The sequence below is a fragment of the Glandiceps talaboti genome, chromosome 8, assembly GCF_964340395.1.
Source record: "Glandiceps talaboti chromosome 8, keGlaTala1.1, whole genome shotgun sequence".
Classification (NCBI taxonomy): domain Eukaryota; kingdom Metazoa; phylum Hemichordata; class Enteropneusta; family Spengelidae; genus Glandiceps; species Glandiceps talaboti.
Genome location: NC_135556.1, coordinates 21,740,637 through 21,759,713, shown reverse-complemented (window position 1 = coordinate 21,759,713; position 19,077 = coordinate 21,740,637). Strand labels below are relative to the sequence as shown.

At 37.4% G+C, this 19,077-nt stretch overlaps 1 protein-coding gene and 1 non-coding gene across 3 annotated transcripts; one reads left to right on the top strand and one right to left on the bottom strand.

Annotated features, from left to right (window-relative positions):
• Window positions 1-11,836: 11,836 nt before the first annotated feature.
• On the bottom strand, window positions 11,837-16,115 carry LOC144439128 (uncharacterized). 2 transcript variants are annotated; one of them, XM_078128395.1, is made up of 5 exons: window positions 15,961-16,115; window positions 15,225-15,274; window positions 13,946-14,111; window positions 12,952-13,077; window positions 11,837-12,656 (listed from the first exon to the last, which is right to left on the bottom strand). In XM_078128395.1, the coding sequence occupies exons 1-5, from the start codon at window positions 15,992-15,994 to the stop codon at window positions 12,619-12,621; spliced, it is 414 nt and encodes a 137-aa protein (XP_077984521.1). In that variant the 5' UTR covers window positions 15,995-16,115; the 3' UTR covers window positions 11,837-12,618. The 2 variants fall into 2 exon arrangements, with proteins under 2 accessions (XP_077984521.1, XP_077984522.1); XM_078128396.1 differs by having other exon boundaries at window positions 15,891-16,109.
• On the top strand, window positions 12,287-12,359 carry Trnak-cuu (transfer RNA lysine (anticodon CUU)). Its single transcript has one exon. It is a non-coding gene; the product is annotated as a tRNA-Lys (tRNA).
• Window positions 16,116-19,077: the final 2,962 nt, after the last annotated feature.

Genomic DNA, 19,077 nt, shown 5'->3' with positions numbered 1-19,077 from the left:
TATAGACACTGTACAATTGCCCCTTCCTCAATTCTCTGGAGACCATATAAGGGTATAGCCTACCAGGTCGCCACCTATACGAATGTTGAATGTGCTTCAAATCTTGGCCAAGGGTTGTTAAAATAGTGGTGATATCGAGCCCAGACTAGCCAACCTGGCGATGGTGAGCTAGTCACGCTATCCATTTAGCCACCATGACCCCTGACCCCTGGCAGATGGCATTTTCATCATGCACTAGCTGCAACTGGGACATTTTTTTCTTCAAATACTAGCTAAAGATATATTCACTAAAAATTGGTCAAGTACTTATAAAAAAGACATTGTATCTGTTAATTAGTGCTCAATATTATGGGTAGTGTAGTGACAAATTTAAATCTTGAGTGATAGCTTGGTTTTGAATCTGTTAGCACGTTAAACTGAGCTCTACTATACTAGTTGTAACCGGAGTATCATTTTTCGATGAGACAAACACATACAGTATATTCACTGAAATTGTTAAAATACCAATAATGAGACACTGTACAGGTGATTCAGTGGTTGATATTATCCAGGATGAAATTAGTGGTCGTCGTTGAGGGCGCTGATTGTTTGGTGCGGATCCTAAATCAATTTGATTCACCATGTATACAGCTACAAAAAATACGTTTACCCACAGGTACATGCAATACTGCTCATTATGTATGGTAATACGAGTAAGTCATTGTACCTAACAAAACATTTAAACAAAAAAAACCGTTTCAGTTGTACCGAGTGCAGCTTTCACATCTACTAAGATAATATCAGAGTTAATCAAAGTTTCTGCGAATTTGAAAACAACAACAACAACAACAACAACAACACGAGTAGGATCATCATTTCGTGGCGATCAATGAAAATGTCGAGGCGCTGTAGTAGATATTTTTCATCATGTGATCAATAACTTTACAAATAGGTTATTATATTTGCCGTCAACATTACAATTCTGCCGATGCTAAAAGTAACACCTTTTAGCACCTTCTTACACCTGTACCCATATGGTGAATAACGCCACCAGCCTATGCTTTGGGGCTATGTGTAAATAAAACTTGTTTGTCTAAACTAAGCATCTTGCTGGAACTCGTTGACACCTCTCAATCCGATAATGGTCAGTAGTTGTACCTCACATCACAGACAAGAAACTGTGTTCCTTGTCTGTGCTCAGATGTTGTACCATGGCTCACAGTCCTGCTTGCAGACGGTGCACGCGTTTCGCTCAACACCGTCCTACGAAAAGTAACCGTCCTATAGCGAGTGCGAAAACAAAATACTTTCGCACCAATAACAAAATAATTACATATAATTTTTTTTATAAAGCTATCAAATATTAGCAATCGGTCGAATATGTACTCATTTTACATCTTTTTGACGATAGTAGTCGCTGGTACGATCACAAAAGGTGTCGAAATCGGAACTTTTCCAGTTCCGACTGATTTCAAAGTCCCGCCTTACAAACTCCGCCACATTTGATCGGGCGTCCGCTTGGGCATAAATTTTACGATTGAACTTGTGATTTCGGGATTTCTGGTCCTCCGGACTGGGACTAGTGTCACAGATGACATATTTATATTTCAGTAAACTTAATATTTTAACAACATCGCATGTCCTAGTTTGACTGAAAGGTCAATAGACTGTCTCAAGGATATCGGATTTAGACCACACAGGATTCCAAGCATACTCGAATACATGAGACGACAGTCTGCATTTCATAAATATCTAGGATTCATAGTGATCATTCATCAATGTTTTAAAATTACTTTTAGGGCATTTAACGCCCATGAAAACTCTATATGGAGTGCATTAATTATTTGGCCATTGGCCATACGTTATGTATATTTAGACTTTAAGGACGTCAATAAAGCACACTGCATGGGGACTGACAGGCACCTCAGATTTGGCAAGAGGACTTGGCTTCGCGGGAAGTCAATGAACGAGGCACTATGCTGGGTGCTTGCCTTCGTCTCGAGTGTACATTTACACACAAACTGTGTAGTCTGAGCTAATTCCCTTTAAAGTTCAAGTGTGATCCTGGTACGTACATACAGAAGTCGAGTCAGATATGAGATATGAGAGTGATTCGGGTGTTATTACTTGGTCTATCAACTGTGCTTGAACAACAGTAGTAATATTGGTGGCGATCCGGGGCTTGAACAACCATTTGTGTGTATAATGAATCAAGTTTGAACCTTACGAAGACTTACCGAAACCTGATAAGAAGACAACACGTAACGCCATTGGGTGAGTAACAAAAAAAATACTACATCAAATGTAAAATGGATGAACTGAATCAACAAAACGAACATGGACATGAGTTTGCTGATGTTATTAATGATCTGCGTCAAAGGATAAATACAATAGATGTTGTTTCCGACATAGTTCCTCCAAAATACAGTGGGAATGACAGTCCTGATTTATGGCTTCCCAAATTTAATGCATATGTTGCATTCAAAGGATACAATGACAGACAACGCAGAAATTTGTTTGGTTTATTTATGAAAGGCAATGCCGAACTTTGGTTTGCGACTTTACATGATGATATCCTAGAGAACTGGAATGACTTAGTGGAGGCATTTTTGCTACAATTTCATCATGGCAAACCTAGATGGAAACTTGACAATGAATTAGACTCTCTACGTCAACAGCATGGTGAATCTGTACAGGAATATGCTATTCGTGTGAAACACATGTGTCATCAATGCCAACGGAATCAAGATGAATTATTAAGTCGATTTATTCAAGGATTATGTCCCTCGATTATGAAGTTTACTGTGACAAACAATCCGGTTGACTTTGAACAGGCATGTGCATTTGCCAGAAGATTTGAAATTATTGACAGTTTGTCTGACACTAATGGAAATACCAAGGATTTCAAGAAGACAGTACAGAACAACTGTGACAGTAGTAAAGACAGTGTGACCTCCGAGGATAGACATTTGACCTCTGTGAACTCTGTGGACAACATACAATACGGACGGACAGTTGAACAGCTGCAACAGACATTGATTAGTCAACAGGTGCAGCCGCAACGTTCATTAACTCAATGGGATGAACGGGAATTCCTGAATGACAAAGTAAGCGAGGAATACATTCCTCACAATTATTTTCAATCTGACTCTAACTTTCAGCCATTTTATCCAAACCAGTTTGAATGTCCAAGCTGTGACGGACAACAACACCACAATTGTAATAACAGAAATCGTTTTAGTCGATCATCTTCTAAACATTTAAGACGAAAATGTTATAACTGTCAGAAGCATGGTCATATTGCTAGTCAGTGTCGACAAAAGCGACCATTTCATACTTCTAACTCTACTGTAAAGCATGCAGGAGGTATCAAGGTAAATACATCCAGCATGCTAAATAAACCTTCTTTAAGTAATATGGAAATTGATGACTTTAAAGTTTCAAATAATAACATGATAAATGTTGACATATACAACCACAAAATTCCAGCACTGATTGACACAGGTGCAACAAATTCAGTTATTTGTACTACTTTGTTGAAAAAGATACCTAAATTAAATCGTTTACGAATTTCGAAATCACAACATCGATCTATAAATTTACCTTCCGGTCATCAATTGCCAATTATTGGAACTATTGTAATTCCAGTCAGATTTGGGAACCGTTGTATCAATATGCCAGTCCATATAATTAGAAATTTACACAAGAATCTAATTATAGGGATGGACTTTTTGACTAAACACAAAGCTGTTGTGGACATAGCCAGTCGAAAATTGTCACTGCGATCAGCATTATTAATGCGCGCAAATGAGAAATGTTTGATACCTGCTAATTCAGAATGCATTATAACTGCGCGACTTAGGAAAAATTATCCTAATGGTGTTTTAGGTATAACACCGAATATAAGTTCATTAAGTCATTTAGGTTTGGCTACAGCAAGAGTGTTAACCAAAACACACAACAATTTGGTTTCTGTTAGAATAGTCAACACAAATGACAAAGACATAATTCTCAGAAGGAATACTCGTTTGGGGTCATTTTCACCACTACCAAATGACACTGAACTATACCATTTTGACAGTGACCTACATACCAGAGACCGGACAGCTGTTAACACCACAACTACACAAGGACAAGACGAATTCTTTTCACAATTTAATCTCAATGAGGATGACTTGACAAACCAACAACTACATGACCTTCGCTCAATTCTTTGGAAGCACAGGGATGCCTTTGTAGATAAATCTGGTAGATTAGGGTACTGTGATTTGATCAAACATCGAATTGAGTTGGAACCTAATGCTAGACCAGTATCTAGACCACCATATCGTGTTTCACCAGAGAAAAGAAATGAAATTAGACGACAATTAGATAATTTGCTAGATCAAGGAATAATTAAACCCTCCACATCACCATATTCGTCACCATTACTACTCGTTAAGAAACCTTCAGGGGCGGGGTGGCGCTTAGTTGTTGATTATAGAGAATTGAACAAACAAACAGTACCGATAGTATTTCCGTTGCCAGGGGTAACAGATGCAATCGATATGGTGGGAAGTCAGGCTCCAAAATACTTTACTACATTAGATATGACAAGCGGATTTTGGCAATTGGCTATAAATGACAAAGATTCGTACAAAACTGCGTTTGTTAGTCTTGATGGGAAATTTGAATGGAAGACTTTACCACAGGGATTACGCAATAGTAGCTGTTCGTTTCAGCAAACAATGCAGTTTCTGTTCCGAAAAATGCTGTGGGAAAACTTAGTAATTTATGTGGATGATTTAATTTTGTTCAGCAAAACATTTAGTGATCACCTAGATCACCTGGAAATGGTCCTCACACGTTTGCGTTCAGCTAATCTCAAACTTGGTCCAAAGAAATGTCATTTTGCCAAACGAGAAGTTAAATTTCTAGGACATATCTTAAATGAGAATGGTATTGCAACTGACCCAAATAAAATACAAGCCGTCAAAACTTTTCCAGTCCCGAAAAATGTGAAACAGTTAAAGTCCTTTTTAGGCTTAGCCGGCTTCTATCGTAAGTTCATAAAGGATTTTTCCAAGATTGCGGGCCCATTATATGATCTATTCAAAAAGGACAAAAAGTTCGTCTGGGATGATAAATGTCAACAGGCATTTGATGCATTGAAACATGCACTGGTCAATGCTCCACTATTAGGTTATCCACGATATGGACAGCCATTTATCCTTTATACCGATGCATCTGCGTATAGTGTTGGCTATGTTTTAGCACAAAACCAGGACAATGTAGAACATCCAATTTGTTATGGAGGAAGATCGCTTAGCCGTAGGCAGCGAAATTATACAACGACTGAACGTGAGGCTCTTGCAGTATTGCATGGTTTAGCTCAATGTGATGCATATCTTCGTGGAAACCGTTTTACAGTAGTTACTGATCATGCAAATTTGCCATATCTATTCAAAACAAAAACATCTAGCGGTCGTATAGCCAGATGGGTATTAAAAGTACAGGAATATACATTTGATATCGAGCACAGATCAGGTTTGAGTATTCCACATGCAGATTGTCTATCAAGACGTAAATATCCAAAAGAGACATACAAAGATTCAGATTTTAGTACATCTGATACTTGCACAAGTCAGGCCACTCAAACTGACGATGTCATTCCCTCAGTGTTAACTCTGGAGATACCAGACAATACTATCATACCTGAAATTGCACATATGCAAACAAAAACAGCTGATGATTCTATTGTTGATATAAGGTATTTATATGAGAAATCTGATAGTGAAGTTGCATTAAGCCGGCAAAATAACTCGCGAAACTCGGAGATTACTTCTTCACTTAATAACGTTATAGATGTTGATGACTTCGACATAAGGTCGGAACACATGTCAAAATTGCAAAGAGCAGACCGGCACATAAAGCCTATTATAGCTTATTTGGAGAATGGTGAACTACCAAAAGAAGCAAAACATGCACAAAAATTAATTCAAGGACATGCGAATTATGTGTTATTAAACAATGTCCTATACCATTATTGGTCCCCCACAGGAAAGTCGTACAAGGCGAAAGATTGTATTAGACAACTTGTCGTGCCTAAAACATTACAACTTTACATACTAAAGCGAATTCATGATGATGTCACAGGAGGTCATTTGGGAACTTCAAGGACATTACATGCGATCAGAACAAAATACTATTGGGATAATCTACTTAAGGACGTCAATGATTATGTAGCTTCATGTTCTCATTGTCATATGAGAAAAAGAGGGCGTCGTTATAGAAGTCAATTATTGCCAATACCTGTTAATGGTTTAATGGACCGCATTGGTTTTGATTTCTTAGGCAAATTAAAGACTACGAAACGCGGAAACAGTTACATTCTGGTAGTTACAGAATATCTTTCCAAGTTTGCATGGGCCTTCGCTCTTCCGAATACTCGGGCGGAAACAGTCGCTAAGGTATTATTTGAGGATATCTTTTGTGTATATGGATTCCCAAATTCCGTGTTATCAGATCAAGGAGCATCGTTCATGTCACATCTTATTAAGGAAGTATGTAGATTTTTTGATATTACAAAGACACGTTCATCTGCATATCACCCAGCATGCAACGGGCTCACTGAACGTATGAACAGTACGCTTTTAAATATGTTATCAATGTATACATCAGACGAATCTGATGATTGGGATGTATATCTCCAATCTGTGTTATTTGCATATAGGGCCACACCCCATGAAACTACGAAAATGTCACCTTTCAAAGTGATGTTCGGTACTGAACCTAGACTTCCGGTTGATGCTGAAATATTACCGCGACTAGGTGTATCAAGGAATGTCGATTTTCATCTTCATGAAATGGCAAGATGTAGAAACATGGCGATACAGTTAGCAAAGGAGAACATAACAAAGGCACAAGCAGTTATGAAAATGCGTTATGATGCAAAAGCGAATACATCACATAAGTTTACAGTAGGTGATATAGTGTATCTTCATCATCCAGCCGTAAAAGTTGGATGCAGTCCAAAGTTTCATCATCCATTTCGGGGACCTTTTCGTATCAAGGAACAAGTCTCACCTGTCAATTTCAAACTTCAATATATTGACAGTTCTAAGAAATACAATAAGGTGATTCATGCAAATAGGTTAAAACATGCCCGTTTACGGCCAGACCATCTTCTAAGTGGCAGAAATACTGACATGCACACTTCAGATGATGTAGAAAATAGCCAAGGCATTGATCCGTTAGTGAACCAAAGAACACAAAGTACAAACTACCATTTACAATCTGATACAGAATTGTATAGCATCCCACAGGACCAGAGTGCTCCTGAAACAGGAAGCAAGCAAATACAGACTACAGCCTCTAAAACTTGGCGTAACAATGTACGCACACGTGCTGAGAGACGGAGGTTAGAACAGAGTGTTGAGAATGACTCTGATGTAAATACTGATAAAGACGACAATGATAACTATTTTAGTATAGAGAAAATTATGAAAGGACGGTACAAAAATGGTCAATTGCAATATCTAATCAAGTGGGCTGGATTTTCATCCGACAAAAACTCATGGGAACCTAGTCAGAATCTGAACAAAGCTGCATTAGAGGTCCTCAAACGTGCACCAGTTCCAATTATGGGGTCACCAAAGGGCAAACAAAAATGTCCATAATCATTTATAGATACAAAGAAAATTGCACCCATATACTCGATGAGAAAGGACTATTTTCACTTGAGCAGCGTGCATAATTTCTAGTGGTATTGATTCAAAGGGTATATTGAATTGCAATGAGAAAATTACCAACCTACTTATGGTCAATCAGGTTACTTGTAATGAAAACTAAATTGACTTATTGGATTAATATTAATGGTCTTAATAGTTCTGTACAAGTCGTTAACATACTGAAGATGTCAAATTTTAAACATGGATGAACAGCTAAGATGCCTGTAATGTTTAAATAATGACGTAGGGTTTCTTACACGACAATGATTGTGTTGGCGCAACTGACTTTTCTTGATGACTGTAACAGCTGATTAGTTAGTGTAACTTAAGGATAGCTGTAAGACAATACATTTAGGTCAGTGTTCTTGATAGCTGATATCAGGGTGAAATCACAAGTTACTAGACTTAGATTACTTGAATAACATTGACTAGTTAATTTTGACTTCACTAAACAAAGACGACGTCACTGACACACACTTTTATGCTACACCATTTTTCATAATATTGATTTCGTCTGCAGTTAAAGATTCAATTTGGAATATGATCACGAATATGGCATGCTGACCGTTTGTCAGTGACAATTTTCAATATTGGCGTGATGAAATATTTAAGAGTTAATATTTATTCATAGCATAGATATTTAATGTCATCATTTGATTTTACGAGACAGATACCTACATTCTTTTCAGATAGGAATACTTATGTTATAATTTAGTTATGTACACGATGAATCGGGTATAACTTGGTCAACATTAAAACATTCTCCTATTTATATTTCTTTATGTTCAACTTTTAAATGCTGCAGATATAATATTCCTAGCAAAGTTCTTTAGACCTGAGAATTCTATTGATGACTGTACTTGTCTGGTAGTGTTAATGAAAATAGAGGGGGCCCGAACAGTACGTTATGGATGGTCATATCTATCAGTATGATTGTGTGAATGATTGAAAAAGACTGGCCAGTCGAACGTATGTTTGTGATGTGATTGAGAAGTACACAATTCAATAGCCAACTCAGGATATAATTATTCTACAATTCAATTTTCTAATTATCTGTGATGTCTCTCTTTGATGTCATTTATTCATTAAAGTACATGTTGACGAAATCAGTATATCTGGTTCGGAATTTGAGATTTTAGCACTCTTAGTTTTCAAGGGTCGTATAAATTTTACATTTCTAACACTTCATACGAAACAGCATTAATTACTTCTTTTCAATTCTCATTTATGAAGGGTAAATTATTTTTTAGATATTTTAGTCTGTAACGAGGGCGTTACAAATTTTGGAAAGAGGGGAAAGTGTCACAGATGACATATTTATATTTCAGTAAACTTAATATTTTAACAACATCGCATGTCCTAGTTTGACTGAAAGGTCAATAGACTGTCTCAAGGATATCGGATTTAGACCACACAGGATTCCAAGCATACTCGAATACATGAGACGACAGTCTGCATTTCATAAATATCTAGGATTCATAGTGATCATTCATCAATGTTTTAAAATTACTTTTAGGGCATTTAACGCCCATGAAAACTCTATATGGAGTGCATTAATTATTTGGCCATTGGCCATACGTTATGTATATTTAGACTTTAAGGACGTCAATAAAGCACACTGCATGGGGACTGACAGGCACCTCAGATTTGGCAAGAGGACTTGGCTTCGCGGGAAGTCAATGAACGAGGCACTATGCTGGGTGCTTGCCTTCGTCTCGAGTGTACATTTACACACAAACTGTGTAGTCTGAGCTAATTCCCTTTAAAGTTCAAGTGTGATCCTGGTACGTACATACAGAAGTCGAGTCAGATATGAGATATGAGAGTGATTCGGGTGTTATTACTTGGTCTATCAGCTGTGTGCGAAGATCAGTAGTAATACTAGTACTTTTGTAGCCAAGACGAGGTAAAATTACTAAATAGTCGATTTATTGCTGATATTTGAACACAGATGCGTTAAATCTTTAGTTACTACTATACTAGCATTTCAGGTAAGCCCAGGTTTCACAACTGTCTCTTTGTAGGCGACTTACTCCGTATGCAAGCAGGGCGACATGGACCCTCAGACCACTAGTGGTCAACCGGTCTGAGATGGATCATAGACCCTACGAAATGGATGTAGCCTAGTAGAAATGTCTGTATTTGTGAACAGTAAGGAATGTCTCTCAGATAGACTGTGTCCATGACTGTACAATGTTGTGTCAATCAAGGCCTCTTCGCAGGTTTGTGAAAATGATGCTGGGGACTAATCTCCATTTCAAAAAGGGAAGTTTTTCTAACTGAAAAAGGTGTTTGTCCTGAATGTTCGATAACTTGCATTTCCGTCATTTTCTCGTCTCTGTTAATTTTAGCGACGAAGGGATATGATATTCCATAGAACGCCTTTTGTTTTATCAATTACAAACAATAGCATGTGAAGGGCGATATAATGTTGCCTTGTCCGAGAAACAGGAAGTACACTAGCTGTTTTCACGTCACTGCTCACACTTACATTGAAGAGCTATGTAGTCAGTAATCTTGGCTAGTCTATTCTATTGTCAAACAGAATTTTCCCTCAAATTCAACATCACTGTCAGAATAAATTCGAGAAAGGTTTACTACGTTTAAACTTTATTCATCCTGGATCCAATAGCAAGTGTACATTCTTTGATCACGGATTTGCGAGTGCAAAACATTATAAAACTTAAAAGCACGGGACTGCAATTTTGTGTTCCTTGTCTGTGTAACCTCAGATCACTGAAAATATTCATTAGTGGTCTGAGTCTGAGTTGGAACACATCTCCGTTTATAGTGCTAGTTGTGTGTATTCACTAAGCCGTTTCAATATAATAATCATATAGATGTTTTATTTTCAACATCACGCAAACCATCGGCCTCTTTTCATGGTAGCGATTAGTCTATCTGCTAGACCTCGGATGTTCTTCCGATACAATACGACACACGACCGAACATCGCTATCGAGGATGGAACATCCAAGGCAAGCCCTCACTGCGAACTTCGTTCGCTTATAGTAATTAGTATCGAAAGAAAGCACGAACATCTAGCAGCAAGATTAGGTAGCGATTTGACAGACGCCAACAAAATCGAATTTTAGACTCTAATATTACTCTTCGCACGTACAGAGTACTTTTTATAGGATAATATCATAAAAAGTGAATCAGAGCAAGCATCTAACCTAGAGTCTAAAATCAGATTTTATCCGATAATGGATATTTGTGTAATGTCGCGTCTTCATGGGGTCAGGTGTAAAAAAGACGGGTCAAAGTTTGGAAATGTGCACTCAGAGAACTGCGACACAACTGCTGACAGAGAGTTCTCAAATCATATTTCAGATCTAAGGTGGCTATTGTCCTGCGTGTTCATTATAAAGCGGCCAAGTTCGCGTCACAATTTGTAAAATAACACTACGACATTATACTAAACAATAAAGAATAAATAAGCCTTTGAAGTTTCTGTGCTCCTATATAAATACTTCCTATGAATCTGGCCACAGCTACTCATGTCCTAGTCTAGCTGCTAGACCTCAGGTGTTATTCCGAATTTACAATACGACAAGGATGGGCGTTCGCCGTCACAGCGAACTTCGTCGGGAGAAGCCCGAACGTCTAGCAGCAAGACAACCTCTTTCTATAGTGGTCTGAGCGCACCATGCATACAATGAAAAGATGGAAAAGAAGATTATGCAAATACCCGACACTTCTTTATTTCTGTTGATATAGATGATGAGGCCAATTAACACATTTCTAACAGCTTAGCATATTAACTAACCTCGGATTTTCGAGGTTGGGAAGTTCTCAATTGGTCATACTTTAGCATCGGAGAGAATTATAATGATATGGTGCCGGTAAAACGTGGCGCTAATTATTCATTAAAAGTAAAAGCTATGTCAACAAATTTCATAGGACAAAATTAATTAAATTAATAGTACACAATTGATGATCCTATTGTGCCAAATAAATAACGACGTATATACTAACGAGGAGAAGGGGTGTATCCCTTCCCAGGTTGTGTATAGATATGTATATGTACGTATTAAATATGAAATTGTTCAGATTGGAAATATTCACATAGTCTGCTTATTTGGTTCAATTTTTAGATTTATTACATGTAAAATGTGACAATAAGAAAAGAGGAAATACATAATTATTGTACAGGTATAGTTAACAAATGAAAATAGTACATGTCAGAAACGGTCACTTTTTGGAGTGAAGTTAGACAGGGAATTATAACAAATTCTCACAAAGTCATTGAGAACGTCCTGTTCCAGACCAATTAGTCGTACGCGTTAGTGAGATATGTAAATACAAATCATATAAGATACGCTAAGAATATACACTGAGATAGGGGCCTGGTCAGAGAAAGAGAATGGAATGTGAGATAAGAGAGAGAATTGGAGGGAATTAGACATCCACAGACAGGAACAGAGACATGCGTGAAAAGAGTCTGGGGTAGAGAGAACGACTGATAGAGAGAACAAGATTGTAACTATAAGGTGACAATCAATAATAACACAAGTACTCTATGTAATACATGTACAGTGACAAAGAATTCGAAGAATGCTGATGGTATGACAATGGTCGCTATTACCATATCAAGCAGCCCGGCTAGCTCAGTCGGTAGAGCATGAGACTCTTAATCTCAGGGTCGTGGGTTCGAGCCCCACGTTGGGCGTATACTTTTTTATTACATGAATCAAAAAGATTACGACAAAACAGAAAAACATTGCCGTGCCCAGGAAAAGGACACTTGCAATATGATTTCTTTAATACACTACCAGTGAGAATTATAAAACGTGGATCGACATCAACAAAGTATATTATTCTATATAGTCGAGCTTCTTTCTGTATGTCCTCATCATTGATTTACACACAATGTCAAATAATTTACATATCTATACATATACAGCTTCTCGGTCCGGGCATTCTTCCAATCAAGGATCTTCTGGTTCCCAATCGAACTTCTCACGTTCTGTAGACAACGAAGTATACAGATGACGAGAAATGTGGATATGACATGCACAGACAGACAGACAGACAGACAGACAGACAACAAAGAAATAACCATGATTATATTAAACAATGGATGTATTAGTGAACTCGGTCACATGATATAAACCAGCCACTTTTAACACAACTATAGCACAAATAATTTTTCTTTTCAGTAACAAACCGTCTAGATTCAATTCCTATTTGCAGGACAGATTTGAAGTCCGACGAGATAATGTTTGTAAAATGGTGATGTCACACTGATTCTATATACATACCTAGTTTTTTGAGGTATGCGACCACTTCACTCTGTGATTGAGATTTAGCACTAAGTCTTGGCGTATTCCCTTTAGCTGATTCCACTTTGATGTCGCCTCCATGTTCCACAAGCCATTTCAATGTATCTATATAGTTAGTTTGAGGGAAAGGGAGGGCAATTAAGTGACCAGTACCAAGTTTTTCTAATGTTACAACACTTTGCAAATTAGTATTCACTGGCTGTGTTTGCGTGTTTGCCTCTGGTTTTAGTATGTTTAAATGGTTTATTTTGTTCAGACTAGTAAATGTAGTAAGAAATTGATCTCGCTACCTTAAAGTGCATGCGCAGCTTCTCATTGGTTTGCGTCACTAGTATCAAACAGAGCCAGTGAACGGCAACCTGCAACGCACTGTATCAACAATGGTTTGAAAGTTTCAGGATTCTCTGACACATGTACCAATGTACAAAGAAACCATAAACTCTCTAATCTTTCTTTTTCTTTTGTATATGTCTGAGAGAGAGAGAGAGAGAGAGTGTGTGTGTGTGTGTATCTGTGTGCGTGTCTGTGTGTGTGTGTGTCTGTCTGTCTGTCTGTCTGTCTGTCTGTCTGTCTGTCTGTCTGTCTGTCTGTCTGTATGTATGTATGTATGTATGTATGTATGTATGTATGTATGTATGTATGTATGTATGTATGTATGTATGTATGTGTCTGTGAGTGTCTGTCTGTCTGTCTGTTCGTTCCTCTGTCTGTTCGTCTGTCTGTCTATCTGCATTGTTCTTTCTCTTCGTCTCTTAACATCATTCTGTATAAATGAATAGATACATAAATGAACGAATAAATAAATAAATAAATAAATAAATAAATAAATAAATAAATAAATTAATTAATTAATAGAATTAACAGAATTTCAACGCCCAAAGGCGATTGATAATCTTGTAAAGAAAGGGGTAGGAAATGTGATGATGGCAAATAGAGGTATCAAGCTTCCAAGTAAGTAAATAATTGTACGTACTTAGATGTCCATTTCTTGCCGCTGCGTGTAAAGAAGTACAACCAGTATTGTCCTGTAGATTAACGTTGCCTCCCTTATCTACCAATACCTGTAGAGCTTCTGTCCTGCCGTTGGCGGCAGCCTTGTGTACTGAACTTGTACCAGCTTTGTCGAAGGCGTTCGGATCCTGTCAAAATAAAGTGACAAGGTTACTAATGATTTGTTTGTTTTTCAGGGTCGATCAATATATATTGATTGATCTGTATTCTATACGCTGCATACAAATGATACATGGGTAGGGATACAGAAATAGACAGAGCACAGACCCCCCCCCCCACACACACACACACACACACATCCGAGGCAGTTCGCATGCAAACATAATTATATACACACGTGTACGCAAGCACATCCACACAGTGATAAAGACAAGGAGAAACATGCACACAGGCATAGGCACGCTCAGTTTACTCGCCATAGGTTCCAAATATTCAGTCAAACAAACACTTCAACATTTCATTTCTAACACCATTATATAATGTACAACTTTGACGGAATTGACATATTACGGTATAGATTTAATCAAATAAGGCTATTTTAATTAAACATTCAATTTGAGTTTTTGTCAGATAACTGAAGATAGCGATGTGGTTTTACAAGATAACGAAATAAATGATTATCTATCTTACCATTCGCTTTATAATTTCCTACCCTTCTCATGACATAAAAATATAAACACACACATATACATTCAAAGATTCATACATACATACATACATACATACATACATACATACATACATACATACATACATACACACACATACATACATACATACATACATACATACATACATACATACATACATACATACGTACGTACGTACACACACACACACACACACACACACACACACACACACACACACACACACACACACAAACATATATTCAGTTTACACTTATATTAGCCGAGTAAACGTTAAATCTTATAGACTCGGAGAAAACACTTGCGGTATTTATGTCAAGATCCATCGTCGTAAGCCACAGCCTCTTTTACGGCACCGTCCAAGACGCGTAGCCAAGTGGAGGTATTTATTTCGCAGTGTCGCGGAAGAAATATTAGCTCTGGTTTGCGAGAATGGTGAAGATCATGCTGGTATTCAATCTAACATGTACAGTTTTATATTTCAATGAGCACGCTTCAAGTCGTGACGGGAATGAAAATTATACGCATTATCAAAATTCTAAATATCAATATATTGGATAAAACCACACCGAATATTTATCATACATGTACCTGTCCCTGAGCGAGTGCCTTGGTTATTTCCCGTGTATCACCATAAAATGCTGCAAACAAATTACAGATAGTCACGATTAGTCCTGCTTGCAGACGGAGTTAGTCGGGACACGATTCTGACATTGTCCCGTTTACTGACACAAGGAGAAGAAGAAGGGGTGGGGGAATGTCATAACTGAATCCTGCAAAGAAAACTGAATAGCATTTATATCACTTAATAATGAGCAACGCCATAGCCTATAGCCTATAGGCACTGGTATTTATAACATATATATGCCAGATGCCATTTAAAGTAATGGTGACAGCACGAAATATTTTGACCGTAAACCAAAACATGCACATCAACAGTAGAACAGAACAGACTGTACTATTTACATCTATTCATTTCTCTCCTCTCGCTCCATCATTGCTAGTATATTCATAGCATGCATACAGCCATTGTCTATCAGTCTCTTTGTTGACGACCAAAAGGTCATTCATTAAAATACCAAGGTCATTTGTAATATGAAGTCGGACCAACTAATTACCATTTTGTTGATGTGTGGATGTAGTAGTAGTATTGTGTTGTGTAAAACTCAAAATGCAAATTATAAAACGAAGTCTTTTGGTTTAATTTAGAATTGAAGTGCAATCATTACACTGACATTATTTTACAACGATACATACATAACAGGGCAACCATCTTGTGTTATCATCATTCCATTCCACACAGCCAATCAGTGTACTTTGAACTCACCAGCCTCGTGTAAATTACTCGCTTGTGCCGGCATCTCTCTCAGGCTAGACGCGCGTGGTCTCTCTTCTGTTGTACAAGTATTTATCTGATATCTCACAGTAGAATATGTACATGAAATATTGACAGCCAGATTTCTGGTATATACTTATCCGCGGTGGGTTTCCCCAGCAACGTTAATAAAGTCACGTGATAGGTATGTGTATCACATGACTCACACAACGATATGTGCTAAAAATAGATATGTCGGAGTAGCTTGTAATAATTCATCACTATAGTACAATTATATTTCAACGAATTGGTTTGTTATATTTTGTTTTCACAAGGAAAGAATTACAAGTATTCCATTTTTTCATGTGCCAAAAATACGTATGTTTGCATATGTATATCATATATCTCAATACAGTCCTAGACTATGGTCTTTTGTGTTTCTTTATTTGAAAAAATTAAAAACACACACACAATTATATGTTCTCGTATATGACAGGATAACCTGAGTGAACTAGTACACTATAACTGGGCAAATAAACTTAATTAGGGGTAAACCATTTGATGGGGGGGGGGGGGGGGGCTGGAGGATTTGGATCCAACACCATGACAGCAATTTTTTTCCGAGAGCAACTATACAACAATTCTTTTTGCCAAGTAGGGGTAAAGCAATTAAAATAAAGTGCTTTAAATTTGACTCTTCGTCGTGTCGCGTTACATCACGTCGCGTCGCGTAACTTTTTTATTTTTGAAATCAAATTTCTTCATAACAGGAGACATACATGATAAATATGATAAATGTAGTTTATTTCAAAAGTAAGAGGTACGGATATTCCACAACTAGCTAGTAAAATAGAAAATATGCAGTAAATTTAAAGTTGAGTTGAATATCGAAGTTTACTGAGGAGTCAAGTGGTGGAGGCTACGGTAGACAGTCAAAAGTGGTACTGCATCTCGTACCACCCGTGGGCTGGCAGAGATGGTGGTTAGGTGGGTCACATGTAGGGTAAAGGTTGGGTAAAGGTGGGTAAAATGGACTTTTCGCGTAGTGCATTCTTCTAGTATAATCGAACGTTGAGTAGAATAATTTATAGGAGCCTCGATCGCCCAAAGACTTAAAATAAATTATGTTCGGTTTTAAAATATAACATTGCACCATTGATTCATGCATACGTACATGCGTGTCCATGTTTTACAATCAGTGATTTTAGACATGTGGTGGCGCTATACAACATGGAGGATAGGAAAAGAAGAAAACTGAGTCTGAAACGTCAACGGTGAGCGGGAAATTTAACTCAGTCACAATGGAATACTGGATGTAATCATATGCAGTCCCTCTAGTGTAATGCAAACTATAACATCATGTATTCCAGGCTAGTATACGTGATCGTAAGATGAGATACATTATTTCGCTCGTTTGGACATTTGTTAAAGCCGTACTCGTAGAACAAATCATTTCTCGTAGACAATAGCGTAGTTCAACAATAGGCCCATACTACTATTATTAGAAAATGTCTTGGTTGTGACATGGGATTGGGGGGGGGGGGAGATGGGCAGATATTGAATCATATGCAGAGACAGAAAGATATTTACATGTGTGGTCATGTTTCCCCTAGCCTAGAGACTTGCCTATCTGACACGACACACTGACACTGAGATAATATTCCTGTTATATAGTGTTAAATGACATTGTCAAGACAGGTAGCCAATTATAAATTTCTGGGCTATACTCACCCTATACTGATATGTATTCCCTTCCATTTACAGGGATCAGAGGGATGCTACAGGAAGCAACATTGTGGAATCTGGACATAATAATACCAAGCTGAAAGTCTCCACTAAGATACCACATAGAGACCATTTAGAGGCACAAAAACACAAAACACATGTCATTTCTAGTAGAGATATCAATTCAGGCAAATCAGCAACAGATAATGTAAAACCTCAAAAGAGTCAAAGTGAAATGTCAATATTGTGCCAGGAATTGCTAAAATTTAGACAGTGTAAACTCATGAAGTGGAAAGACTTTGATGTCCAAGAAGAAATTACTCCTGATCAGGTATTTAATTTTACTACTAGTAAGCATTTCATTGATTGTTCTGTTACTAAGTTCAACTTAGTATTATTTCCAATCAATGTTATAAAGTTTGGATGTACCCGTCAAAGTTTAAAGCAATTTACACTAAATTAATTGCCATGTTTAATGTCCTTGAAATATTTCCTTTGCAGAGGATTTTATTGTACCGAATTTATCCTATTTACACAAATCACTGAGCAATGTAAAGCATCACAATAGGGTCCTTTAGCGTCGTGTACCCAGGAGGGAGCTATATTCTGAGTTTTCTTGGAGATACTATACTGTTCATTGTCACATCTTTGACAAATGACTAGGAAGAAATCACATTTTGTTTAACTCTGTAGTAACATTGATGACAGAATGTGCAAATTTGTTTAAAATTATGAGTTCAGGTCAAGTCAGAAAGACACTCTCTGATGATATTTCATGTAAATGCATACATGTATGATGTCATCCTACACAGTACAAGTCAGTGATATTGTACAATAAATGCCATCAGGAACTATATTCATGTAGGCAATGATATAGGTAGACTGTAAGATATGTTGTGATGTTTCGCCCTCACCGGCCCCCTCTCACTGTTAGGGGTTAGCCGATGTTTGAGGGCGCCCCGTCACGGCGTACCTTACAGACTATGGTATAGGATGATGCCATATATTGTGTAGTGATACATAATAATACCTATACATCAATAATAAGTTCAATAAGTCATTGACAGAGAATAAAGATTGTGGATACTGGAGTCCCACTATAGCTGCAAATTTTAAACACATACAAAATAAGGTGTTGTGTCTTCCTAGTGTGATTACTATGCAGTTTATATAAATAGAGGGCAATTGTGCATGTTTCAATTGAAATTATAAGTAGATTTTCAAATTTCTGTTTACTATCTTCCTTTCTTTAAATTTACTACCCCAGAACCAGAATTGTGCAAAATCAGTTCAAAAGGAGAAGCCAGAATGCAGCGATGAAAAGACTTCATCTTGGACACCTTTTCCCCAAGGATGTATGAAGTGCATGACAAGAACTGAACCTGCTTGGGACCCATGGGAAAA